Raw genomic sequence first — 27,780 nt, 5'->3', positions numbered from 1 at the left:
TCAGAAAGCAAGAAAACCATAAAATATTTTATTTTGGAATTCGTTTTAACCAGTTGTGATTGTTAATATGCAAGTGAAAAGAAATACTTAACGGCAGCCAAAGGATATACATATAAACAAGGTGTAACCTAGTTCATTCAACAGCCTACAGGAGAGCTTAAACATTGTCTAAAATAATGAGTTCACTGTATGTGGTCCCAATATTTTGGAAGGTCTAACATTTAAGAATAACATATAACAGGACTCTATTGGCTGTTGTAATACAACTTTTCAAGTTGAGTAAACTCCTTCCTCCTGTGCTCTTAAGTAATGTTTATTTATTATTTTCACACATAAAGTTAATTCAGAAGTAAGTAGATTGCTTATGTTGTTACATTAAGGTTGTGTGTCTAAAACCGTGATCAACCATTTTTTAAATATTGGTGGGTTTTTTTGTAAACAGAAACACATGAGGTTTTAAAAAAATACCTATTTTTTTTTTCATAGTACTTACTGATACTGTTTGGAAGGTGCCGAAGTTCAGAGTTTATGTGGAAACAGGTGTAGGCGCGATAAGTTGTGTGATAGATTTCACACCTAAGCACTTACGTGGCTCGTGGTCGAGGTGAAGGCTTCGCCGATGCAGTCGCTCGTTTCAGCCTCGGTACCCGGGTTCTCGCACGTCTGGAGATGTGGCTTCTGTGCACATGAAGGGTTCTAAGCCGTATGGTCTCTTGTGTTGTGTCCTGAGGACCCAATGCGATGCCATGCAAGTAAGAAAGAGTTGGTTAACTCTCGGGGGTCTGGTCTATGGTCGTGGATTATTCCAGACTTTTAGGAGAGATTGTGGGGGGGGGGATTTAGGAACATGCTTTCCAGTGTGGGGATTTTACCGTGGCCACGTGAATGTAGACACCATTTCTCCACTCGTCAGGAGCGTCACATGCACTCAGAGAGGCGTCCAGCAGAAAGACATTCAGCTGCCTGCTGTGCAGACCTCGTCGCGCACTCTTCGCAAGAGCCTGTCCAGTCCTTTTTCTGAAGACAGCACGTTTATCTCTTTGAGACCTTCTTGGCCTCCTCTCTGTGATTTTTCTAATTTCCTTCTCCTGCTCTGACGTGCTTGAATGTAGCAGATGGTGGACTCCCAATGATACTGGGGAAAGCAGCCGGCCTCCCTGGGAGCCCCTGGCAGGAGAAACGCACTTGGGTTGCTGAAGCTGCATGGAAGAGTGGGCGGTGGGGGTGATGCCAAGTCGACAGAAAACTTGGAGGAAACATCATGTTCCTCTGCCTCTCCCCTGAAAATTTCCAGTCTGACACTAGGGTAATCAAAAAGTGATTTTGGCCGGGCTCAGTGGCTCACGCCTGTAATCCTAGAACTTTGGGAGGCCGGGGCAGGAGGATCACTTGAGGCCAAGAGTTCAGGACCAGCCTAGTGGGCAACATAGTGAGACCCTGTCTCTACAAAAAATAGAAAAATTAGCTGGGTATGGTGGCTTGTGCCTGTAGTCCCAGCTACTTAGGAGGCTGAGGCAGGAGGATCACTTGAGCCCAGGAGTTTGAGGTTTCAGGGAGTTATGATGATGCCACTGCACTCCAGCCTGGGCAACAGAGCAAGACCCTGTCTCCAAAAAAAATAATAAAAAAATAAAAAGTGATGTGATAGCCTAGCACTGAGTTAAAATCTCAGACTCCAGAGCCAGAGCGCATGGGTCCTAATCCCCGTTTTGTCACATCCAAGTTCGTTGTCTTATTTTTTTCTAACTTCTTGGTCTTGAGCTCTGTCTGGGGAGTGGCTATAAACTCCAGCCCTGCCTCAGTGGGCCTCCAGGGGAGGTGGTCTCGGCTGTTGACAGTGGGACTGTCACAGGATACTTCTTTGTCCTGGTGGAAGGCCTAATGCCTAAGTGTCCAGCTGTGACCAGGCATCCATCTCACAGAAGTTTACACTGGCAGACACCCTTGTGGCTCTTGTCTGACCTGTGTCTGGTTTATTCCTAAGACAGCCTGACCAGGAAAAAAGTTAGGTTCGGGTGTGTCAGGTAAGACACAGAGGAGGCCGCTCCACAAAACACATGCAACAACGGAGGCAGTGTGTCACTCACAGACCCCAGACAGGGAGGGCAGAACGCCCCCCGCCCCCGCCCTGGGGCCAGTGGGAAGAGGGAGCTGTCGGGGACACACGCACTCACCAGCAAGAGGGGAGCAAGAGAGAGAAGAGAGACCTGTGGGCCAAAGCCTTCGTGGGGTCCAGGGTGTGAACCCCAAGCAGGTTTCCCCACGGCGAGTTCTAACTGGTGGATTTACAGTCTTAGACTTTAGAGCAAGTGGGCACGAGCTCGTGGAGTCCCACTGTGACGGAAAGGTAGTCACTGTGGCGTATCTGCGAGGTCCCTGTGGGGTGTGGGTGCCAGGGGATGGGTCAGATAGGCTGTGTCTATGTGTCCCCTGGGGAAGTGCTCACCAGCAGGCCACTGTATGAGGCAGATACCTGAACCAACCACCTTGAGGAACTGGGAGGAGACAGAGACGTGGAAACTGAGTCGGGGTGACTGAGCCCTGCTCTTGGAATGAGAGAAGGAGATCTAGATTCACAGTGGATGCCAGAGCAATATAAAATTATAAGAATTCACTCCAGATTTCTTCCCGTCTGTAAAATGGGGATAATAGTACTGGCCTCATAGAGTTGTTGGAGAATTAAATAATTTGTGCATATAACGTGCATAGCACAGTGCCTTCCGCATAGCAATAATCGTGCAATTATCCCAGCTCTCCTCTGAGATCAACCTTTTATTTTAATGTGTGTTTTTTCCTCTTTGTCCAAACATGCTAAGTCTAAAAAAATCTGTGCCTTTCTTTTCTCTACTGGATGTCCATTAAGCATGGAACTTGCTACTGGGTGTGTGTGTGTGGTTTTAGCATGCTAAAAAATATTGCTCTCTTCCTGCTTAAGAATTGTATGCAGAAATAGTCTTCTGCAAATTTACGTAGCATGTTCATGACCTTTTATTAGAATATGGAATATACGTATACTATCCATAATATAAATTATGGATTGGCATTGGTGTTTTCACATTTTGTTTGTTTTTGTGACACGGCTTTTACCATTTGATTTCCATGACACTGAATCTTTTATCAAGGGTGCAGAATTCAATCTATTCTATTGTTCCTATCAAAAAATAGGCTGTATGTGTAGTAATCCACTTTATAGGAGAGCATCTGAGATGTCACGTTTTACAGTGATCAATCTTATATCCACCATGCCTACCTAGAGGCTTGGCTTAGCCAAGCCACATCACATAGTTTATTTTTGTTTTCTGACAATTTATTTTAGATGTACAGGACATTTCACAGCTACTAAGAAATGTACATAAATACACTCTCAGCTTGGGTGACTCATAACACGAGCCTGAATAATAATTATTTGCTTGTCCTATTTGCTAATGCTGGCCAAATGGGATCAACACAGTTTGAGGACCTATAGGTATTTGAAAAGTAAAAATACAATAGTGTACACTTCCCTGGAAGTGTTTTCTCTGGCCCCCAGTCTGTATGTTGGAGAGATAAGCAGGCTAAGAACTGTTCAGATCACTCCTGTTCGCTCTCCAAGGTCATGTAGTAAAATATGTTCCACCTTCACTCATGGTTAGATTTGTTTCTGTTATATTTCTAGTACTTCTTCCACCCTTAAAGTGAGTCTCCTAATACTTTTGAATTGCTATCTAATAATTTAGGAATTAAGATTACTTTTTAAAATGCCTTTCATCAGATAATATAGACAGAATAAAAATAAAGGGTTCTGCCCGAATCATTTTATATGTATGGTAAATTAATTGTTAGAATATTGCTAAACTTACAGGATATTTAAACATTTTAAAGGCAAAATTTGTTGCTTCAAAGTTCCTTTCTTTTTTTTAGTATTGATTTTATCATGAAATTTCTTCAAAGTGTTGAACAGATTGATTTACAAACAAAACTGTTCTATGAAAATAAATATCCGCTTATTGAAGGTATTATTTTGAAAAAGTGAAGTTTTTTTGTGATTATTTTTCCCCCTTTGGCTAGTTAATAACTATATGAGGACTGTACTTATACTGCTTAAGTGTGTGCATTCTTTTTAGAACAAGACTTCAATACAGTCTAAAATGTAGTTTTTTGTAAGTTCTCTTTGTTGACTAATAATTTTGAAACATTTAAAATACATTTGTGTTTTTCCTTTGGCTTTTCTAAGATGAGGAAACAGTTGAGTGTGGTAGGTGGATTTTTTTTTCTTGGATGCAACATCTTCGTACTTTAATTGTATGTTCTGCACATTTAATCATTTCCTTTCTTGTTTTCTTTGTGCTTCTCAGAGGAAATTAAAGGTACATGTATAAAAGTTTCCCTGCAAAGCCTAGCAATTTTATTTAGTGCACATATGTGTAGGTTTAAATTGAATATAGCGAGCAGTTTATAAATGTCCTCTGTTGTACATCCAAACTTCCATCTTGACATCACAGTACCAAAAATTGTGGTTTGACTTTGTTTTAGAAAGAAATTTTTTTTTGCTTCAAGTAGCAGAACTATAGAAGGTAATCTCAAATAGTAAATTATGTTTTTATCTCTGTCAATGGCCTAAAATAAAGGTGAATGAAGAAAATAGTGTTATTCAAATATATTGACAGACCCATTTTGACATCAGGATGTAAGCAGTACCTTCTCAACAATTTTATTTCTGCGCAATCTGTGCTGGTAGTTCCAGAAGAAAGAGGCCTAAAATAATAATATGCTACTACTTAAATTAAGTTTTTAAGATATGCATAGCCTAGTGTTCACTAATTCCCAGAAATACTAGCCCATTGCTTATGTTAAAATGTTTTTATCTGTTCCCTTTTTTAAAAAACAAAATAAAAATAGCAATATTATTCCTTTATTCTTTCCAACATGAAATCTCTTCTTAACAATAGAAAAGGGTATATTTTAATCTTAACCTTTCTGTCTCATCCAGTGAGTCAGAATAAGTGCTATATTTTACCTATTATCAAAGGTCCTGATTTACAACAATAAATTTACTTTGGGGGGATTAAGTGGCATAATTTTCTTAACTGCAAAAGTATAAACCCCACAGACAAGTATTTTATAACTTTCTTAGAACTGCATCGAAGAACCTCTGAAGAAGGCAGAAAACAACCAACCAGCCCTGCATGGTGTTTCAAAATATTACTCTAAACTTAAATATAAAACAAAAAGTTTTATGTTTAAGGGTGGCATTGTGAGGGCTGTCCTATGCTGTGCTTTACATAGTTATTTTAAGTAGTTTATTTTTTGCATCTGTGGCTGGGCTTCTAACTGTTCTGCTTTATTTCTTGGCTCTTGTTCTGTGTGCGTTCACACCTCATCCAGAGGATGCTGACTGTGCTGGTAACAACAGCGGGACCTATATAGGTGAGCACTTGGTCGTGGAAGAGGATTTCTTTCTTTCCGTTGCTTTCTCTGAAATCATCATGGTTTTTTTTTTTTTTTTTTTTTTTTTTTTAATGAGCCTGTTTGCATCGGCATGCTCTGAAATTCAGTGGGGAGGCGTGAACCTTTGTGTTGAACAGGCTCAGTGGGCTGAACACAAAGGATTTCCTAGTGTGCTTGGTTATTATGTCCCAGAAACTCTCCAGATGCCATATCTTTGATAGAGGGCGAAAAAGCATCCTCTTGGCACTAAGTCATTTTACTCAAGTAACAGTATCCGGACTTTTCTAAATTATCTGGTTAACTATGAATTATTCAAAGCTTCTAAATAATTTTTTTCTTCTAAATAAATGTTTGATTATGTTTTCTTATGACTTTGTATTCCCATAACCGCCCCCTATTCATTGACTGAACAGCTTCAAATATAATTAAGCCTTACGATTAACTTTATAATCTGTATTGGAAGGGAAAATCTCCACTTTGGACATGCCAAGGGAGGTTATAAACAAAAGCAAAAATATATCTAGAAGTTGTTAAAGAAATCAAAATACCGTTCACCTACATTTCACTTCTGGCCTTTCCCATCCTTGCTGTGTGTAAGCGTCATGACGAGTTCTCTGCTTTTGGTACTGAGAGGTGACAGTGTAGAAACACACGTTTAGAGATCAAATACTTCAGCCCCCTTATTTTAAGATTAATATTTACATACGTGATGATATCTCCTGGTTATTAAAGAAATGTGCCAGATACCGTATTTGGCATTTAATATGTATTATCTCTAATACTGTGAGGTTGGTAGTATAGTACTCCTCTTACAAAAAGGAATCTGAGGCCTAGGAAGTTTGCAGTATTTTCCTAAGGACCTACAGATTGTAAGTGGTGCATCCTGGATTCACACTCACATCTGTGTGGATATAATACTTACACTCTACCCTTTATAATTGCTGCCCTTTGATTTTTCATTTTACAAAACAAACAAGAAACCCTATGCAGAAATAGGAGTACAATTTTTAGGCTAGAGAAAATCTACAAAGTGAGAATTGGATGATGAGAGAGTTTTTAAAATTTTACCAATTCTTTGCTCATTTCAGAACAAATACAGTGTGCCAGAGGCCCTCTATATCAATTAACACCTCCCCTTACATCCCTGGAAACTTTAATAGCTTAAAACAGCAAGCATTTATTCTCATGATTCTGTGCTCAGCAGTGTGGTTCTTCTGGCCTGGGTCAGCTTGGTGCATCTGTGTGGTCTAGTGTGTTGGCCGGGGTCTGGTTGGTCTGGGGAGGCTCAGGTAGGTGAATTTGTTTGTTTCATGTAGTCTTTCACTCTTCACAAAGCTAGCTCATGTAGTGGCCTCACGGTTCCAGACAGCAGCAAAAGAAAGCAATTTCCAGTATTTAAGTGCTTTTTAAGCTGCTACTCATATCATTTCTGCTAATATCCCATTGGCCAACATCACTGCCATTCCAGGATCAGTGTGGAAGGAAACTGCCTGAGAGCTTGAGTATAGGGAGATGTGAAGAGGTGAACAGCCACCACTGAATGCTTCTACTTCTTTCAAAAACAGAGTGTTACCTACCCCCCCTAACTTTGTGAGCTTATGCTAGTCAATTAGAAGGCAAGGATGTCCACATCCATTGGATAACTGTGGCATAAAGCGCTGTCTGCTGAGTGTCATCTAAAATGCTGTGGTTCAGAGAGGAAGATGATCATCTCTGCCCAAGGCCATCAGGAGATGACATTAGAGCGGGACACCCAGGGTTAGGTGGAATTCTAGTTAGCAGCAGGGGACACAGGTAGAGGAAACAGCATGGAAAGAAACGAATGCTGCAGAGCACAAGGCATATTAAGTTGGGCCATATGTAGATGCTAGGGCTGGAAACTTAGTTTGCTACTTGATAATTTGAGATTATAAAAGTCAGGCTAAGTAATTTATGCATTTGTTAAAGTTTGGCCAGTTGTTGCGCTTAGCATTACTCTTTGTGTAAAATTTGATCCAAAGAACAAAATAGGGGTTTTTAATCCATCTCTCTTCTAGTATTTAGGAGTTTGTAAAATGAATATCTAATCAGTAGATAGAAATTGAAGTATAAAAGCAGAGGGGTGATCAGCAATGTGGGTTTCTTTAGAGGACGTAAAGAAGATGAGTTCTGATAAAATGCCATTGGATCTGGTAACTCAGAGTCACTGATAACATCCGAGAAGAAATTTTACTGGAAGCCAAATTGTAAGGTTGTCAAGGAGTAACAGAGTTGACAAGGGAAGAAAGATAGCAGTTGAGTTCAAGGCAGGTGTTATAGTGGAGGGTGGGAGTATTTTATTGGGAGAGAATGACACAATCGTTTTTGTAGACAGCCATGATGGAGCAATGGTAAAGGATTGGGTATCTGAGGTGGGAAGTAATTGGTAGAACAAAGCCCAGATAAGACCAGATTGGCTGGAATTAAGACTGCGAGAGTGCTTTAGATAAAAGAATTTGGCATCAGCAGGTGAAGTTAAGCATGCAGGCATCCATGACTCAGCAAAATTATTTCTTTGGAAAAGGCAGAGAGCTTTGTGCTTCCAAGAGGCCATCCTACATCACCCAGTTACAGATGAAACTAGAGGACCATCTAGGTAGAAGGGGAATACCGTGTATGTATAGTCATCCATATCAAACTAGTGGCTCACACACACTGCAGGCTGCTGTTGTTGTTAGCCCCACAAATTGAGAACTTTCACATAAAACTTTCTGGCTCCTTTGGCAAAACAAAAGGTTTGACCAACCCCGGCCTTCGTTTCCCCGTGTTAGTAATTAGCTGGAGCTCAGTTGCAACCGACTCCTTCACTGGAGAGCCGCAGAGCTCTCAGTTCCACATGGTCCCTGCCAATGTAGAGACAGCATGTTGGTTAACACTTTTTACGGTTGTACTGGTGTTTGTATTACAATAGTGAAGTATTGCTTCGTATCCATATTCTCAACTATGGGGAAGTAAAAGTAACCCAGGAGTATTTCAAGAAAAATGAGATGGTATGTATGTTTCTTTAAGGGCTGAGTGTTGTGCAGAATATGTTCTAGTTGGCAGAAGGCAGCTTAAGATTGTTCTTTGTGTTTGGCGTCGGTGGGCTTTTGAATTTGCAAGCCCTGATTATAGAGTCAGCTATTCACTCCATTCGACTCCTGGTCTTAGGAACGGTAGTTTCCTTTCTGTACTTTACTGTGGCAAAGAGAAAATGTGGCCAGTGTGTTTTAACATAGGTGCATCGTGACATTACTTCTTCCTGGTCTAAATACTTGTTGAGCGTGTGCGGCAAGAGACCACCACAGGTTCATGCACCTGGAAGTTCTGCCCCGCTCAGAGTCCACAGATGGAAATGTTATTCTCATCCAAAAAACAGAAACATCCAGAATAATGTTTGACCAAATATCTGAGCACCACGGCCAGGCCAAGTTGACATACAATTAACCATCACGTTCTCCTATAATACCTCACATATATCTATGGTAATTATTGCATTCAGGAAACATTTTCTTTTTAGAGATTTGATATGTCTTTCACATCAAATGTTTGCCACCAAAAAAAAGCAATGTAAGCGGTATAAGTCAACCAAACAGAATGGGTTTGTAACATTTTTGTAACTTACCATGTATCATAGAAAAAATCATAGTGTTCTGGGATACAGCACATCCCAACAGGTGCCACCGCTTCCTGGGTACATTGTGGTGCCACTGGTTTTAAAGGACACTCTGGTACACAGGATGGGTCTGTGCCCATCCTCGGCTCATGGCACATTTATCGGTTCTAGGACAGTTCTGGAAAACAGCCAAGGGAGGTCCTAGAAATTTGGCCTTCTCATGAGGGCTTTTCCAAGGATTACTCAGGAGAATCGGAGTCCTGGCTTATTTTAGGACCTTGGCCTTGCCCAGCTCTTACTTACACGCCTTGTGTCTCCTGAGTCCACAGACAGAAAAGGAAAACAGACGTGACCTACTCTACAGGCAGAATATCCTTGGACCAAAATGGGACTGCCCATGAGTGAGCCCCTTGTGGCGTCCTGACCACTATTGATCTAAATCAAGCCAACAGCTCAGTGAAGACATCTGATTATTTTCACTTTCTGTGAAGTGCATAAAATCAAGCACAAAACAGCATATATAAGTTGGCCTTAACCCGATGACAGGTTACGTTTTTGAAAAATATATTTCACATCAAAATGATCTAAGTTGATACTTTTGAAAGAAATAACATTATGACACTCCAAGTTTTAGTGTTAATATTTATGAGAATTATACTTTAAAACCATATTATATAATCTATCATTGATATTAAAGTGCACCGTGTGGTATGATACTTAGCGACCTGTAACATACCTCATTTCTTAGAGGTCAGCATATTTATCAGTAAAAGGAGTTTGACTATCATTATTGGAAGGAAGGAAAAAGCTCACTGACAAGGCAATGTAAGTTGTTGTATGTAGTTTCCGTAAAATTTTATAATAATAACATGAAGATAAATTGATAATATGCTATAAATATGAATTCCATCTTTTAAAGTCAAATCTCTCTAAGTAAAAGGCTGCCTATAAATAAGGATTGTCAAACCATGTATTCTACATATATATGTATATTATAGGCATCTATATGAATTATGAGGAATAATTTATTTCCTCCTTTAAGCTCTTGTAAACTGCATGTAGCTCTGGTGGGTGGTGTGGAAGTCAGTGCATCTTTGGCGTCGACTGCTACAGTGCAATTGCTTCTGGGTGGTTGAACGTCAGCTTTAAAGACTGTCGCCCCTTTTTCCTACTGCAGCACAGAATAATCCGTATGAGGGTAATTTTTGTAGCATTTCTGAGAATTTCAGAATGTTTTCCTCTGGTTAATTCACGATCGAAAACTTGTTCTAATCAGTTCACAAAGCACCACTTACCATGAATCTCTTTTCTAACCTACTTTCTTGCAAATGGTTTCTTGAAAAATCACTTTTTCTCTACTTTTGTCCTTTCTCTGGAGTACTTCGTGCATTCTTTTAAAACAAGATCAGTTTTGGGAGTTACTTAAGACTGTTCTTTCTGTTTAACTGAAGAGTTTACCATAAAGTTAAATAACGAAACTGTCCGTTTGGTGTTATTTCTTTTAAATGCTATTATTTATTCATCTCGGCTATGTGTGTTTTCCTAATCCTGTCTATTTCTCCCCATGCTTCTGTGTTGAAGCACCGTTGATCCTCAACAAGTTACATTGCCTAAATCTAGTAAAGATTTCCATTTGTTCCAATAGTCAGTCATTTATTAAAGAATGTTAATGTAGGTTAAGTACAGCTATGTCTAAATATACTGCCTTAATATTTTTCTAAAACATAAAATTTATGCAAAGAGAGCATTTAGAAGCATGCTTTCAAAAGTGGTACAGGTTCATTCTTGAACACGAAAGAACTCTGCATAATCTCAACGTGTCTGGAATACTACTTGGAAATATTTTTTCTGACAGAAACCATTTCTGCTTGGAGAATTTTAGGTTGCACGGACTCAACTTAAAAAAATATATTAAAATTTCAAATCCAATTTTCCCGTCTGTTCAGAACTATATTTTTATGTGCAATTTTATGTGTTCAATACTGTATTTGCTCATAATTTGGAAAGTGTAAGAACTAATTTCGTTATTAGCTGCCTGGCAGAAAATTAAATTTTCATATGGTTTTTCTCTTTTTTTTATGGTGATGCTGTGCTTTAAAAATAAATTGTCAGTGGTATCAGGAAAACTTCTTAAAACCTAAGTAATTTTTTTCTTTGGAAATTGCAGATGGATGTATTAGCTTCCGTCATTTTATTAGCTATTTTGAGTTTCTGTTTTTATTTTTAGCTTGAGATGAGCAGAAAGATTGAAGGGCATTTATGGCATTTGAGCATTTCTTTACATTTTACTGAGAGCAACTTTGAACCTGTAATATTGCAGAAGTGAATTTTCTATTCAAAAGCCTTTTCACCCTTTATATACAAAATTAACAGGTGTATAATTGGTTAATATAATCCATGATGTTCGTGTTTCTTTGGTGATTTTTTTTTCCTGACGTTGTTTTATAAGGTGAATATAGAAGCTGACTACCCTGGCCTCTTCAGATCTCAGTAACTTTTACAGTTTGTATTGTCATTTATTCTCAGTTTAAACTTCCGCCCAGGAGTTTTACTTGTCACTTTAAGATGGTCTTAATCATCCTTCGGTGTCCTTTGGATAATTTTATGATTGGCATATTATAAGATTATCATTTTAATAATAATTTTCTATTAAGATCATGTTGCTACATAGTGTTTACATGTCTGTAAGGATTTGCATTATTATAACAGCATTGGCATTATATTCAAAATGTTTTATATTAGTAGAAATGTTCACTGTTTTGTTGTCAGGAACCTAATATTCTATAATAATTTAAAGCTGCTTAGTTTTTATTAATATCTACATGGGTTTTTTTTTTTTTAACCTTCTTAAAAAGTTCATTTATAGTAAAATTTTCTCTTCCTTATAATTAAGTTACCTATTGAACCAGTTAACTATTTGCTTGGTCAAATTAATCTGATTTTTAAGATACAAAAAATATCTTTAATCCAATGTTTTTGGCAGTTCTTCCAATTAAAAAAAGTGAAATCTACATTTTAGTACATTTAAAATGAAAAAAAAGAATTTAAATGTTTATTTTTATCTCCTTTTAAGAAATTAAGCAGTTTTCTTGACTGTGTCTACAGCAAATAAATATATTTCTTAAAACATTAGGAACTTTAGAGTAGATCCTTTTATAAGTCTCTGTTATGATTCAAGAAATTTTCCCTAAAACTTGTTTTCCCATACTACAAACATGTATAGAATTTGAATATATTAAAAGTTCATTTAAACATTGGAAATACATAATATCTGATGTTATTAGACCAGTTGTTTATGTAAAGGAAATGTAATTAAAGATTGAAACTGTCCCATTTGAAAAATTACAGGTGATTACCTAATAGTATTTATTTACTTTGGGTTAGCAGAAAGCCAAGTCACACTTCTCTGGAGTTGTGTGTGATTTCTGAGGCTGTTAGTGTTGGTTGTGAGTTGCCTTGACTCTATTTGAGGGCCTTTTGTGTTAACAAGCATATTTGTTCATAAAATGATACATATTTTTTATAAAATGGCATCTTAAAGTTCAAAATTTTATGAAAAAGATCATTAAAATTATAAATATTTACATTATAAATTTACATTGAAGTTACTTATTTGTGGGAGCCAAAGAATGTGGTACTTTGTGATTTTAAAAAAGATTATCAGTTTTATTAGTTTGGTTGTAAGAGTCAAAACCCTGAGTACTTTTCTTTTTTCATCTTCACTACCCAGGTGAGAATATTGGTTCCCTATCTTCCTGAATCCTTGATCTTTAGTTCTTATCCTATATTCTCATTTTTGATAGTTTTCCAGTGTTTTTGCTTTCATTACTTTCTTTATATTTGAATTTATTGCTATTCTTAACTATTATGAATATTCAAACTTGGTCTATTACCATAATCACTTAAAAATGTAGAAGATTAGAACCTGCCTCTGAGACATAACCAAAATGTATTTACTGTTTGCTTGTTCATATATTATGAACTCTGTGTTTTTGTGTTTTCTTTTTCAAATTATAAAATTATGTAACATTATAGAAAGTTTGAAGAACAGAACAAATAATGGTCCACAGCCCTCCCTACCTAACACAACCATTGTCTTTTTTATACATTTTCTTCTATTTTTCCATATCCATACCAATTTTTACACTAGTAAAAAGATAAAACTCATACTGTAAGTATGATTAATTGTATCCTGTCCAGTTTCTTCTATTTATTATGTCAAATGCATTTCTATGGTGCCATATAGTTTTATAATTATAATTTTAATGGTTTCAACCCCATTTCTTTGAGGCGTTTCATAATTTGTCATTTGCATACTTCCGTGAATCTTGGTTGCTTCCAAATATTTTTTACCATTAAAAATATTGATAACACTTGAAGTTATAGGATAGATAGGTATGGTACTTATCTACAGTATGAAACTTTTTTATATGAAACTTTAAATAACAAATGATTCTTAATTTACTTATGTCAGCATTAAAGTTAATACTCTTTTGCAGAATACTATTACACAAATGCAGTGTAGTGAAATAGCTTTGAAAATGACCAAATCACAGCTGCCTGAATTTAATTTTTTACTTAAGAGAAACGGCAAAGTTAAATCAGACTGATTAGAAGATTTGCAAAAAAATCTTAGTTTCTAGTCCTGATCCTATGTTGTGAAAACGCCATAAACTACAAGTATTTGAGAATTGTCCCCTAGCAGTTGGGAGTTTTTTAAGGTGAGTGACATTGTCTTACGAGTTTTTGTATTTTACACATCACTTTGAATACAGAAGGGTAGAAAAATGTATTTAACCGTCTTTGAAAAATGTCTTCTTCCGGGAAAAAAAGCTTATATTTTTAATCCCTAAATTAAACTGTTGCTTCTCTTTGATATTTTTTTCTATTAAATTATTTCATAATGTAGCAGAAGGCTCATCAGTTTTTCTATTACACATCTGTGTATGTAGGGTAGTATTTCAAACTTCCTTCTTGATTTCATTTCATCATTTAATACTTGAACCAAAGCCTTGACAGTCATTTTTTATTACACTAACAGGTCTGAATAAACACGTGGGTTGTTATACCTCATAGAGTTGCTGTGACAATTAATTAATACACGTACAGCACTTTAAATAGTGCCTGTTGTCTAGTAGGTGCTCAATAAATATCAGCTCCCACCTCCATTTCTACTGTTGTTTTGGTATTGATATTATTAAAAACAGAATGAGCTAAACTCAGACTAAGAATCACCTTTTTCTGTCACCACCTAATAACATACAACCTGGTACTTTAGTATAACATATCTGTCAACATAAAGTAGTAAAAGGATTGTTCATTAAGTATTTCTGGGACCATTGGTTAATTATTTAGAAAAATATAAAGTTACAGCCACACTTCACAAGCTTGATCTCATGATTACATCTGAGTAATTCCAGATGGGATAAACAAAATTAAGCATAAAACCATGCAGCCCATTTTTCAAAACTTAAAAAAATATAGGTGAATATTTATCAGACCTACTGATAGGAAAATCATTAAAAAAGAGGAAAGAAATTTACAGATTCAAACACACAAATATTTTAAATTTCTTTATGATAAAAGTTAAAAGGAAAATTGAAAAACTTTAAAAATCTTTGCAACAAATAGGACAAAGGGCTCATGGCCTTATTAAAAGATACATACGTGCATGTATCTAGGGAGACCTTAATCAAGCAGTGATCAAAATGTATTAACCAACAATTTACAGAAGAAATAAGAAACGCAAGTGAGTGATAAACATGAAAAAAATGTTCGGTCCCACTAACAGTCATATAAAATAACAATGATGTACAGTTTTCACTTGTCAAAACACCAAAGATTTTGAAGAGTGATCAGAAGTCCTTTTACGAGAGATGGCGAAATGAGCACTTGTATGTAGCACGGGTGGAAATGGGCATTGTTATTATCCAACCCGGGAAACGTCTGGACAGGATCTGTCCAGCTTCCAGCAATCTGTCCTAATGAAATCATCAGTGACGTAGAATAAAGGTATGTATTAGGGATATTTATTGCAGTCTTACTGAAATAAGGAACAAATAAGCAACTTAAATCTCTCCCTTTATAGCTCAAACATTTTTTTTTTACTTGAAACAAAGCTGTAAATTAAACGGTAAATTAACAAGTCATCGTAAGTTATTTCTCCTGGAAAATATTAGATAAGCAGCATCTGCGATTAGGGCCGACCTGCAGCTGCGTCTCGCTCTGAAGTCACTTTCCTATTGTAATAAAGTAAGCGTGCTGTTCTTTCACAAACACAAATCTCCAGCAGCTGTGGGTAAGCTTTCTGGAAAAAGCCTGTCCATAAAAATGTTGAGCCAATTATAAATTACGAAAATGTGAAATACAAGGAAAAGTATATTTTGTGCAAAACTGTTCCCTTACTCTAAATTCCTTGTTAATGTTCCTTTTCCCTTCCTTCTTTTTTAAAGCCAGCGCTTGCTAAGACTTTTGCAGTGAAAATGAACAGAAATTAAATAGGTTTACATTTATCTAAAAGAATCCTCTGCTTACTTTCTACTTAAGGTCACTTTTTTTTTTTTTTTTTGGTCTCTCTTTTAATAAGAGAACCAAGTAAGATCTGAAGGCACGAAATTATTCAACCCCCTTTTCCTGACTTCGAATTTACTCTCCTAATTTAGGCCTAGGCTTAACTAGGGTATACCGACAGATCAATCAGTATTTTACTGAAATTTGAAAATTACACTCTCTGTCCTGCGTGCGCCATCACCTCTGACTACTCGTGGAGGACAGATTCTAGGAAAATCGCCTTTTTCGGGGTGTGGGTGGGGGATGGGTCTGAGAAATAATCACAAATAAATACTGTGGATTTTATACCTTTTGTTGTATCCTTTGTTCTGGCTATTTTATTGGTTATTCTGGGCTAGGAATTTTTCTTTCTTGTTTTCTTACTCTGCATGTGTGTGTATATGCGTATATGTGTGTGTATGCATATGTGTCTATGCGTCTGATTGTACATGTGTGTGGATGTAAATATAAAGCATTTATATGTGTATGCGGATCAGGGGAGTAAGGGAAGGCTGCTCTTAAAATTTAAATGTCATAACAAATAACATGCATCCCTAGAAAGAGAATCTTAAAAAAGAAAGAATAGTTAATACATACTAAACCTTTCTGTTGTATTTAAAATGCCTTACAACTTATTAAGATACTTGAGGCCTTTTAAATCTTTAACACATTTAAATCTGGCTTTACTTTTTATATATTTTTAAAACTTATTAATGAGCCTCTTAATTTACTTTTCCCTTTCTTGGCTAGACTCTGTGCTCTGGGAATACTGGGATACGTGTTCCTGCCTTCAAGATTCCTCCAAGTAGGAGGCGTAATCGAGTGCGAATCTGTAGCTGACACGTAGAAGCGTGTCCCGTATGCCAGGGAAGGGGGCCAAGTGACTTACATGAATTATTTAATCCTTAACCACCCTGTGAGGTAGATACTACTAATATCTGCATTTTAAAGTGGAGAAAATCAGCCTCAGAGAAGTGTTTTTTAAAACTCCCCAGGTCCCGCAGCTGATAAGTCAATGGCAGAGGCTCGGTGCTGGCCCAGCCCGGCCACCTCCAGCGCTAACTGGGTAACACCGGGTGACCGGCTGCTCCTGCAGAATCCCCGTGGCAGCCTGACTGCCTTTTCTGCTTTGTTTTGCAAAATGAGGATATTGGTTGAGACGCTGAAGCTTCATAACCTGTGTGAATTCCGCCTAATTGGTCACGTCTACTGAAAAACTGCTGTGCACGAGTGCAGTGTGTGACAGTGACAGCTGTGCCCTGCAGGAAGCAGACTGGGAGAAGCCCCGATGCGCTCAAGTTCCTTCCAGCTCTAAGGCTTCGGCGTATTAAGGCTTTCGCATATGCAGTGTTTTGTCCTTCTGTCTGCCTCTTAGAATTTTAACTTTGGTGAAAATACCAAATGTGTCACTCTTTCTTTGTTGAAAATTATACTAAGAAGATAAAACAGGAATGATAGTAGCATTTTTGTTGCTGCCTTTTAAAATTAATTTGGTGAGCTTTTATCAAGCACCTGTTCTGTAGCAAGCATTGTGTTAATACAACCGACATCACCAAACCATCCTGCGTGGCCCCATTGTTGACATCCCTCCAGCCTCACTTTGGAAATCTGACTACCTTCTGTCTTTCCCCACTATCTCTTCCTTGTTGGTGATGAAAGTAGAAACTTCAGTGGATTGTGAAGACTCAATTAGGTAACCACACTCAGAGTCAGGATTTAGCTGTGATTTGCTGATCAGAAAGTTTTCGGGTTTTCACTTTTGGACTTTGTTTGCTTTGGATGAAGCATTTATGTCCTCGTTACATCCATTCCTGTCCCCAAAGGAAGTGGTGACTAGAGGAAAACCCTCCCTCCCTACAAGGAATAATAGTGAAGGAATTTATAGTTCTACCAGCTTGTCGTGTAATTGCCTCTCATGGGGCCAGAGCTCTGGGAACCTGAAATTAGAACACTATGGAATACCTCATTCTAACTTCTCTGGGTAGAATAGCTAGAGTATCATTTTTGTGCTCAACCAGAAGCCCTCTTAGACAGGACTCCGGTCTGGGCCAGCTCTCACCAGTGACAGAGTAGGGGGCGGAGGTGGGATTACTAAATTCTGCCAATTAGGAAGACACACTTGTCTGAGAACCGTGCACCAAAGCATGGGGGTAGTGGGAAGGAACTCAGCTATTTCTGGTGTGGTGTGTTACGATCCTGCGACAGAAGAGGACCTTTCTCTGGGTTCTTATCGATCTTTCCCAATAACCTAGAAAGCAAGAGACGCAAAGAGCAACATACGACCTTTCCTGTGGCCCTTTGCAGAGAAGCTGAAATTCCCTCTGCAGGTGTGATTTTAAAATCCACACCTCATTTCCTCATCCTAGAACCAGGGTGAGGCATTTCCCCTTTGGCTGCTCTTGAATCTCATCTCTTTTTGTAAGACACCAACGTGATTCATCACTTGTCCTGTTCGCTTCTCCCCTACCTTTGTAAGGGAGCTTTAGAGCGACTCTTCCTTATTTGAAATCCTCTATAAGTAATCTTTTCCCCTCAAATAACCTCAAAATCTCCTCAAAATCAGAATGACTCTTGGAGGGCCACAGACGTATATTATCATATGAATTTTTATCACTCCATTCTTAGTATCTTAATTGATTTTTATTAAGCTCTGAATCCATAAGGTGAGTCATATAACTCTGTGTCTAGTCATTGATAATTATTTTTTAATATTTTATTTTGAATTCTATTCTTAAATCCAATGGTAATAATTATTCACTTCCTTGATGCAGTTATCCCTCAGTATCCATGCATGATTGGTTTCTGGACCCCTTGGGACACCAAAATCCTCAGATACTCAAGTGTGTGTGCATATATGTGATGGCCTAGTATTTGCATGTAGCCTACACACATCCTCCGGTATACTTTAAATCATCTCTAGATTACTGATAATATCTACGGCAATATAAATGCTATATAAATAGTTGTTATGCAGTAGTATTGTTTAGCAAATCATGACAACAAAAAAATCTGTACATGTTCAGTACAAATGCAAATTTTTTCGAATATTTCAATCCACAATTGAATCTGTGGATAGGGAAGCCACAGATTTAGAAGGCTGACTGTATTTCCTAAAATCCAGACAGATTAGTTATTACATCTTTGCATTTTGTTTAAAAAAAAATCTCTATTTTTTAAAGTTCTCTACTTGTCTAATTTGATCAATATTCTTTAATGTATTTTTATACCTTTAGAAATATATTTGCATTCTGTTTTATACTATGAAGTGGATACAGCATTTATATTATATAGTGGTTTAATAAGCAGACTCTTTTCTTTCCTTTTAACGTTTGGATTGTGAGAGAGTGCAAAGATTGGTTAGGTGGATAGAGAGTCGATTGCACGCCTTACTGAATTCGTGAGTGGCGTGTATGATACTCTTCCCTCTTCCAGAAATAAAACCAGAATGGTGCAGCAGTGCGGGACACAAGCAGAATGAAATGGGAGCTGACTGGGAAGAGGAACTTTAGCCTACACTTTTTAAGGCCACATGTTAAATCATAACAGTGAGCTGGAGAGAGCTTTTTAAGCAGACATGAAGTCTATTTAAGTATTTAAAAAGTTATTTTAGTAAAACTAAATTTTGATGAGAGTATACAATTGAGACTGCGAAACTAATTTCTTTATTTCGTATGCTTCAATTTTATAAAATTGTAGAATTTCCATCTGAGTAAAAGAACCTGGATTCAGTCATTTCCTCTGTCTCTCTGGAGTCCAGTTAGACTTAAATGACTTGCTTAGAACCTACCGGTTATTGACTGAGCCCAGTTCTGTCAGCCTGATTCATGGATAGGCTTATTTGATCTTATTTAACAATAGATCTATCTGTGCCACAGGTATGTTGTTAGGCTACGCTTAGAGTATAATATAAATTTTGTTACTATTTATGAATGAGAGAAATTGTCATTTATATTTAAAGTGCTTTTACGTTTTTTTTAAATAACTTTCTTATATCAAATGTGTTCACCAGTTCATGGTAAATTATCTTTATGATTTCTGACTTATTTTGCTATATTACAGAGTTATTTTACTCAATGATTTCTGAAAAGATCTCTTTATGATTTAGAACCAAATAAAATTTATATTATTATAACTACAGTAATATTAGATAATCCTCTTATAAATTGTTTTAAGAAACTGTGTAGTATCTAATTTTTTTCTCTTACTAAATACACTTATAACGATATTATGGTAAATAAAATACAACCCAACTTGGAGGGTTTTTCATTTTTGTTTTTTTGGGGTTTTCTTTTTTGGTTCATGTTACTAAAAACATGTATAATTTTAATATTTGCAGCTGGTTTTAGAAGAAGTTTTCGTCTTAGTAGGAAAGATAAGAAAACAAACAAATCCATGTATGAATGCAGGAAGAGTGACCAGTACGACACGGCAGACGTGCCCACGTACGAAGAGGTGACACCGTATCGGCGACAGAATCATGAGAAATACAGACTTGTGGTCTTGGTCGGTAAGTGTTCGTTTTTGTGTGTGATTCTGAGGAAGCAGGTGAAGTTGTAAGAACTTAACTTCAAAGCATATCACACTGGAAGTTTTCAGGCTAAAATCCCCTCATCTTGAACACATTTTGTCTGGTCTCTAAATTGAAATATTTTGTCTTTTGTTCTTATATGACATTCAGAGACTTTTAAGATGTCTGTGAAGGATAGTACGGTCCTTGTAGTGGAATCGCGCAGGAGAGCAGAGAGCAAACACCACCACGATATCTTACACACATCAGGGCAATTAAGTCGTAGAAATGAATATTTTTAACACAGTGCAAGTTCCTTTAGAATCATTTTGAGGCAGCAGCGTAGTATAAGCTTCCTATGGCATTCAGACGTTCAGTGAGATGAACTATTATAGCAGAGCTCTTTCCAGAACATTTCAAGCTGAAAAGTCAGCTAATGAAACTGCTTTAAAGCAGTTAATGGACGTATGTTGGTATTTCCACAAACATTGGTTGGTTTGACTCAGATCAGCAGTGTAGCATCTATCTTGTGCGCCCCACCCTTGTGATGTTTCTTTAAAAATGTAGTGCGAGGCAGTTAAGTTCCCAGGATCAAAGCTCGTGATTTTGGAAAAATGTTGGAATAAGGGAACCTGGTTTCTCTTGTTTGTTGATCCTTTATGAACTCAAGGTGACAGTGCGGGGATGCGAATCAATGGAAAAGCCAAGAGTTGCCCCGTCTTAGTAAGGTGGAGTCCCCTGAAAGGGCATGGCACGTGCTGTTAGTTCAGACAGATGGGGCGGGTGACTCGTGGGAACTCAGGGGGGTTTCTCCTATCTAATGGCACAGGAAGTGATAATTAGCATCATCAGATATTGACATGGCATTATTTAGAAACACATATGCACATATTTCAAAGGAAATTCAAAATTTCCTTTGTTAGCAATGTCCACGTGTCCTCCTCCGTGTATACAGAACCTTCCCAAACCTGGAAGAATATTTCCATGGGTTTCTGTGTTTACTGCAGAGTTTACACTGCCCTGCTTCCATTCCTCATGGAGTCGCGCTATGGAGAATACACCCATTCCCCGGCCCACACAGAGCCAGGTGGCCACAGAGAAATCCTTTTGGGCCTCCCTGGGGCTACTTGAGACCTCCTGCCCCTCTCCCGCCCTACTGTCCCTCTGTGCCTCCTCCCTCACCAGCACCCATCTCAGCAACGTCTCTTCTCAGCTGAGGAGGGAGATGCGTTGTAATACAAGGGCAAAGATAGCATGATTTCCTTTTTTCTTTTCTTCTTAATTTATGTCTGTGAGGCAGGACAGAAGGTAAGAAATGAGCCTCTGGGACAAGACAAGCTGCCTTGGAATCTGTTCTGCCCTTCAGTAGTCATGTGACACTGCACAGGAGTCATATGACATCACACAGGAGTCATGTGACACTGCACTGTAGTCATGTGATGCCACACAGTTTGCATTCTCTCTGGGCCTCAGTTTCTTCATCTGAAAAAGGGTGAAACACCTGTTTGCTATGTTTGTTTTGAAGGTTAAACAAAATAATCTTTGCAAAGACTTAGACCAATTCTTGGCAACTAGTAAGGTTTTAATACAAAGGAGTTCTTACACATTAACTAAAAATATTAATAAGATAAACATGAAATGTTCAGACACCAGTAGGCTTCTGCTGATTTTGAACCTGAGAGTTCAAAATATTTTGAACCTGAGTGTTCAGAATACTTAGAAGTTAGATTATTTAGCAGTTGATCATCTGAAAGTGCTAATCAAGCAACAGGCACACATTTTGGAAGTTCTGGATTATTACTGAATTAACTGTTTAGTTTTCAAGATTATAAAAAAAATTGTACACTTAGGAAATTACTTTCTTGGCTCCTACAATGTGTGTAGGAAGATGGAAAGAGTGTAAGCATCGTGGTCCTACTCAAATATAATTTACTTCCTCCCGGTGTTTCAGAACCACTGGGAAAAATGATGTTTGCCTTGAAATTATTTGATAAATATTGTTCAGAAAGTACAAAGTATTATTTTTTCTATATTATCATAATACTATATGATTTTTATTCTTGGATTTAATGTTCAAGAAATAATAATAGACCAAGTTGTTACCATGGCAAAAATATAACGATGGAGGAATTCGAGCTTTGATCAGAAGTATTTAATTTTCTCTTCATTTGGTAAATGTGTTATTCCCAAGCTCCATTTTAGCCCCTAAAACATCTCAGTGATAGTTTCTGTTAATAAATTCCCTCTGCATTTAAAAGTATTTTCTAAAAAAGTATGTTAAAACCAAATGTCAGGCATTTAGTACATTTTCCTACATGACAAGTTTTATGTTTAACGAAACCTGACTTTTTAGAAAGTAAAGTAATGGAATCACGTAATTTGTGGGGGAGGGAGCGGGGAGAAAGCTTTGGTGTTAAAAAGCTACTGTAGCACTTTTTGTGGCTTAAGCCAAAACAAGAGCAAAACTCATCTTAGGGATATTCAGACAGATTGTGACTTGTTCTGCCTGGTTAGGAGGCATGAGAGGAAACTAATAATAAATCTTTCTGTATTTTTCATATTTCTAGCTTGAGCATTAAGTGCTATTCTGCCCTGCTTTGTGCTGAATCTTAATATGCTGCCCAAAGACAGCTTGTAGAGGTCGTTTGAATAAATAGACATTTATAAGACACTTGTTATTTTTCCATGAAATTATGGCACAACACACAGCCCCCCATATAAAACAGAGAGAAAAGTCAGCACTAAAACCTAAAGGTGAAGGTTAATATGTTTATTAGAATTCTTATAGTTTTTTGTTGAACTTTGAAGGCTTGTAGGAATTAGAGTCTACTCTGGGAGGATTTTATATAGATAACTGTGAAACCAAAAGTCATAATCAAATTCATGAGTGTGTGATGGATTTAAAATTATAATCCCCGATGTAAAAGATAAATGTGATCTTTATTAGAATCACAGTGGGCTTTTTATGCCCTTGGTCTACCTTAAATATTTATATTCAGGCATAATTTCTGGGCATAAATCTCAATTCTGTTCATTCAGCTGATTTCTATGGATACCAACTGTGCTGGACACGGTTCCGGGCTCGTAAACGTTTTTGCTGTTGCGCTATTGACGTTCTGATGGGAGAAGATAGACCGAAACATTCTAAGTTAGTAGTAAATAACAAAGTCACTTGTATAGTTGTCAGCCGGTGGGCGAAAGTCTAGAGAGGAAGGTAAAAGTGGAACAGGGAGGAGAACAGAGAGCTGGGACAAGGACAGGGTGGATCTTGAATCAGGAGATGATGGTGGCCTTATTGAAAGGTCACGGTATGAGCAGACTCTGCAGTGGAGAAGTTCCCCATCCCTCCTTCTGCTTAGTGAAGGAAGACTCAGGGGTTGTTTTATTTTGACCTCTTAATTTTATTGCACTCTTTTCATAGCTCTGACACGGAGGCGAGATGAGGGTCAGTCTATGTAAGTCTGGTGTAAATAGCTGCTTTGGAAAAGTGTTGCTCTTCCAGCAAACTTCCCACTCCCTGTTTGCTCACTTCTCCCTTTCTCCCTTCCTTTCTTCCAACATTAGCATACTAATCAAGGCTTTTTAAGTAATATTTTCCTCCTATTATGAAAGCAACAGAAAAACAAATCTACACCTCTGTCTGGGCTTGTTATGAACTGATATGTTGCTAGACCTGTTAATAGAGTTTGATTCCAAGGGAACTTTAAATTTAGTCTTATAGATAGATTTGTCACTCTCAAACACAAAAACCCAGCCATCCACTAATATGATCATTCAAGATTGTGGGTCAAATATGATAGCATGCTTGTTTTTATCTTATGCCTAGAACAACAAAATAGTAGTGCTGCAATATGATAAATAGACTTTTTATGACATTTTGGGGTTGCGTAGAGATTTCATTTGACGTATCTTGCAGTAAATCAAATGAATAAGTGTGTTTTTTCAGGTTACAGAAGCAGTTTGGATATTTATTGCAGACTCCAGTCATTCTGATTTTTTTCTCTGGATAATAAGAGTAACAAGTCATCTGGCCAATACCATAAAAATGTTTGGGGGGCGGTGTGGAAGAATTTTCATGTGAAGCAGTGCAGGTATGCTAGGGGTGGACATAGGAGAAATCCATGTCCGTTCAATACCTTTCCGCATGCTGTGCCATTTTTATGTTTGTACCAAGATGTACAAAGATCAATAGCAAAAATGAATAGTACTTGGTCAGAGCAACAAATGTTTTCTTCAATATTCAGCTTAATATTGGGCCTTAATCCAAATGTTGGACATAAATCCAAATAAAAATGGATTTGTCATTAATGCATTATGACTGTTACATGCATATATAGTGTGTTAAAACTAATTTGGCAATCTCCACCTACCTGCATTTCTTTTTGTAGTGTCTTTGCTAACATATTACTAACACTATAATCTTTAGCATGACTGTCTTTTCATGGGTAAGGTACCACCCACCTATATTTAAATCATTAAATTCAATTTGATACTCATCAGCCTTAAGAAAAACTATACCCAAATTCTATGCTGGACATTTACAAATAAAAATTACTTTATGCTCACTCTTTGTAGACTACATGAATGTCATTTAAAAAAATATGTACCATATTTCATTGATTTCAGTAAGATTATTTTCACAATAATAGTACATTATTAGTCTAATAAATATTTATTCATTCACTTAGGATGTGCACACTAACACATAAACAAGTGTATGGTTGAAGCTTCAAAGTACAATGCCTTAGAGCATAGCCATAAACTTTTTTTTCAGTAGAAGAACATCATACTGATATTTTAAAGCGTTATTTCAGGGCACTTATGGTTTCAAGTGCTATTCTAGTCACTGGTGTTTTACCTCAAAGCTTTCTCCATTCATTTAGTTTTTTTGTTTCTTAGTTGTGGTATGTGTGTTTCAGATTCAGAAAGTTGGTCTTTTCTGAGACAGTGTTTACAGAATAAAAAATTTTATGCATCAACTATAAACTAATTTTGAAAGTATACTGTGCTAGCATTCTTTTTTTTTTTTTTTTTTAAAGAGAGAGACAGGGGTCTCACTCTGTTACCCAGGCTGGAGTGCAGTGGCACAATCATAGCTCACTGCAGCCTCAAACTCCTGGGCTCAAGTGATCCTCCCACCTCAGCCTCCCAAGTAGCTGGGACTACAGGCACATGCCACCACATCCCTCTACTTTTATAAATTTTTTATAGAGACAGGGTCTTGCTGTGTTGCCCAGGCTGGTCTCAAACTCCTGACCTCAAGCAATTCTCCCTCCTCAGCCTCCCAAAGTGCTGAAACTACAGGCATGAGCCACTGCACCCAGCCAGTGCTAGCATGCTAATAAAAATATATTTCTTATTTTGCATACATAAACATTTGTTACAAATCGTAAATACTTAAATGTGTTTGTGGAATAAAAAAAAAATCTGAAGTAGAACAAAGAAAACAATCTCTCATAATTACATGGGTAATGAGGCAATAATATCAGCCACCTCAGGGGTCATGTGGGGAAAAGGTGTCAGATATATCTAAATTCTTCTATGTAAACGAAAGCTGAGGATTTGCATATCAATTTTTAACCTTTCTTTTTGAGATAAAAATAAAGGAATCTTTGCATATGGTTAACAGTGACTGTTTTTGTAAATGTAAAGCTTTAAATAGAGACCTTACTCACATTTCATTGACACCTTAAATGGGCTATGTTTCTTTGTCTAAAATGAATGAACCCTCTTATAAAATCACACAACGCATTTGCCCACTTTCAATAGAGTTACTAATTAAATACATAAAATAATTTAAATTAATATGCCTTTCTAATTATTTAATTGACACTTTTTTCCCCAAGAACCCCAACTAATGGGGACCGACGCACCTGGCTTTTATTCTCCCTTTCCACCGTGGTGCATGTTTGTAAATTCTTGTGCAATGTTTTTAAAATGAAGCAGATAAATGCTTACTTACATTTCTGCTTTGACTATAAACATTCTTTTAGTTTCTTTTCGAAGCTAGTAAGCACCTCAGCTTTAGTTCATTAGCTGATTTCCATGTGGATAAACTTCAGAATCATTTTTAATGTGCTTTTTTGGCTTTTGCTTACATATATCGCCACTGTGTATGATTTTCCTTAGTCCTGGATCCAGAATCCTAACAGACATGTCCCTGTGTATGTTGCACAGGCCTGGTATGCCCGTCATCTTAATTAAATTCACCTTAGGCTTCTCAGAGGTTCTGCACGGAATGAGTTTTGAGATCACCAGATTTGACCTCTGCCACTTTTTATGGCCAGCATCTCTGCCTGTTCCACAAGCACGGACAGTCCCCGTTGTCTAAAGCGTGGTGAGGCTCGGGATGGGGTGTGAAGTCCGTGCTGTCACGGATCACAGCCCAAAACAGACAGGGGAGTAACCGGTACCCGGGTTCGTGTTTTGTCGGCATCCTTTTGATAAGATCAGGGGTAGGATGGAAAGAATGCAGACTTCTGAGTCAGACGGACGGGCTTTTGAACACCAGCTAAGCCACATTCCAGATGTGTAACCTTTGGAAATTACCTAACCTTTCGTTGTGTCAGTCTCATCTGTAGAGTGAAGATACTGATGCCGTTCGTGCAGGATGAGGATTAGTATTGGTGTGTGTAAGCCACGTGGCACACGCCTGCCTCACCTTGTCGGCATGGTCATTGTCACTACACTGTTTAGATTCTGTCCTCTGCTTCACTTCATCATTAGCAAGCACAACTGAAAACAAACTATAGAGTAATCTGTTTACATATAAATGTATTTCGCCAATTGTGATAAGAATGTATATATTGAAGGGGGAAATGAATCTATCCTATTGCATGAATGAACCTAACTCTGTGTGCATCCCTGAATTGCCCACGACATAAATAGCTTTTGTAGTCTAAATACGAACCAGCCAATTATAAATGTTGTGAACTTATCCCTAACCATAGAAGGAGGATACAGGACAGGAATGTGGACCCAAGTTGTAGTCTTTTAAAATCAGGGAGAAACTCTAGAACTTCTCCAGTGTAGATGACAGAATTGATCCAAGGGCCCAGCAGGGTCAGTGCTGTTTGTAGGGCTGCAGGGCAGGATTCTAGTAAGAATGACTGAAATTATGGCCCAACTTTTTTGTTGGAATATTTTCACCTTTGAAGATGGTGATCTAGAATAACTTATGGAAAAGTTTCCAAACAAAATCATTTGCCACTGAACATTCTTGGCATACTACAGGGTGTATACTCCACAAAGTGTACAGCGAAGTAAACTTGTTTGTAAGGGTTAGATTGTAAAGTTTATCACATAGGTTGAGTATTGAATATAGTCAAAATGTAAGGGTATCACATCAGAGATGGCATACTTGTTCCCACTTCAGATACACCTAGTTTTTTTCTCTAGAATTAAAATAAATCATGGAGGTCTTTTTTTCCAGCTTAGATAGAAGAAATTAAATTTAAAAAAAAAAAAAAAAGTAAAAAATGCTAGACTCTCACTTGGCGAAGTATCTCCCACTCTGTGAAGCCCTCCACAGGGGAGGCTTCGTAAGGAAATGGTGACTGCACGTCCTTTCCTTCAGCCCTGGGTGCTGTGAGGGCACTACAGGCCAGGACCCTCCATTACACGTTGGTGTTTCGTCTTATTTGCTGCTGCATTTTTTTTAAGCATATATAATAGAGTTTGCTTC

At 37.5% G+C, this 27,780-nt stretch overlaps 1 protein-coding gene across 1 annotated transcript in view; it reads left to right on the top strand.

Annotated features, from left to right (window-relative positions):
• The window catches only part of MPP7 (MAGUK p55 scaffold protein 7), a 204,222-nt gene that overhangs the window by 160,105 nt on the left and 16,337 nt on the right, over positions 1-27,780 (top strand). The window contains exon 12 of the mRNA XM_069458748.1: positions 19,926-20,096. Within this exon, the coding sequence (XP_069314849.1) occupies positions 19,926-20,096 (171 nt within the window). The remainder of the gene's footprint in view (positions 1-19,925; positions 20,097-27,780) is intronic.

Source organism: Eulemur rufifrons, chromosome 25 (assembly GCF_041146395.1).
Source record: "Eulemur rufifrons isolate Redbay chromosome 25, OSU_ERuf_1, whole genome shotgun sequence".
Classification (NCBI taxonomy): domain Eukaryota; kingdom Metazoa; phylum Chordata; class Mammalia; order Primates; family Lemuridae; genus Eulemur; species Eulemur rufifrons.
This window is presented reverse-complemented; position numbering and strand designations above follow the sequence as displayed.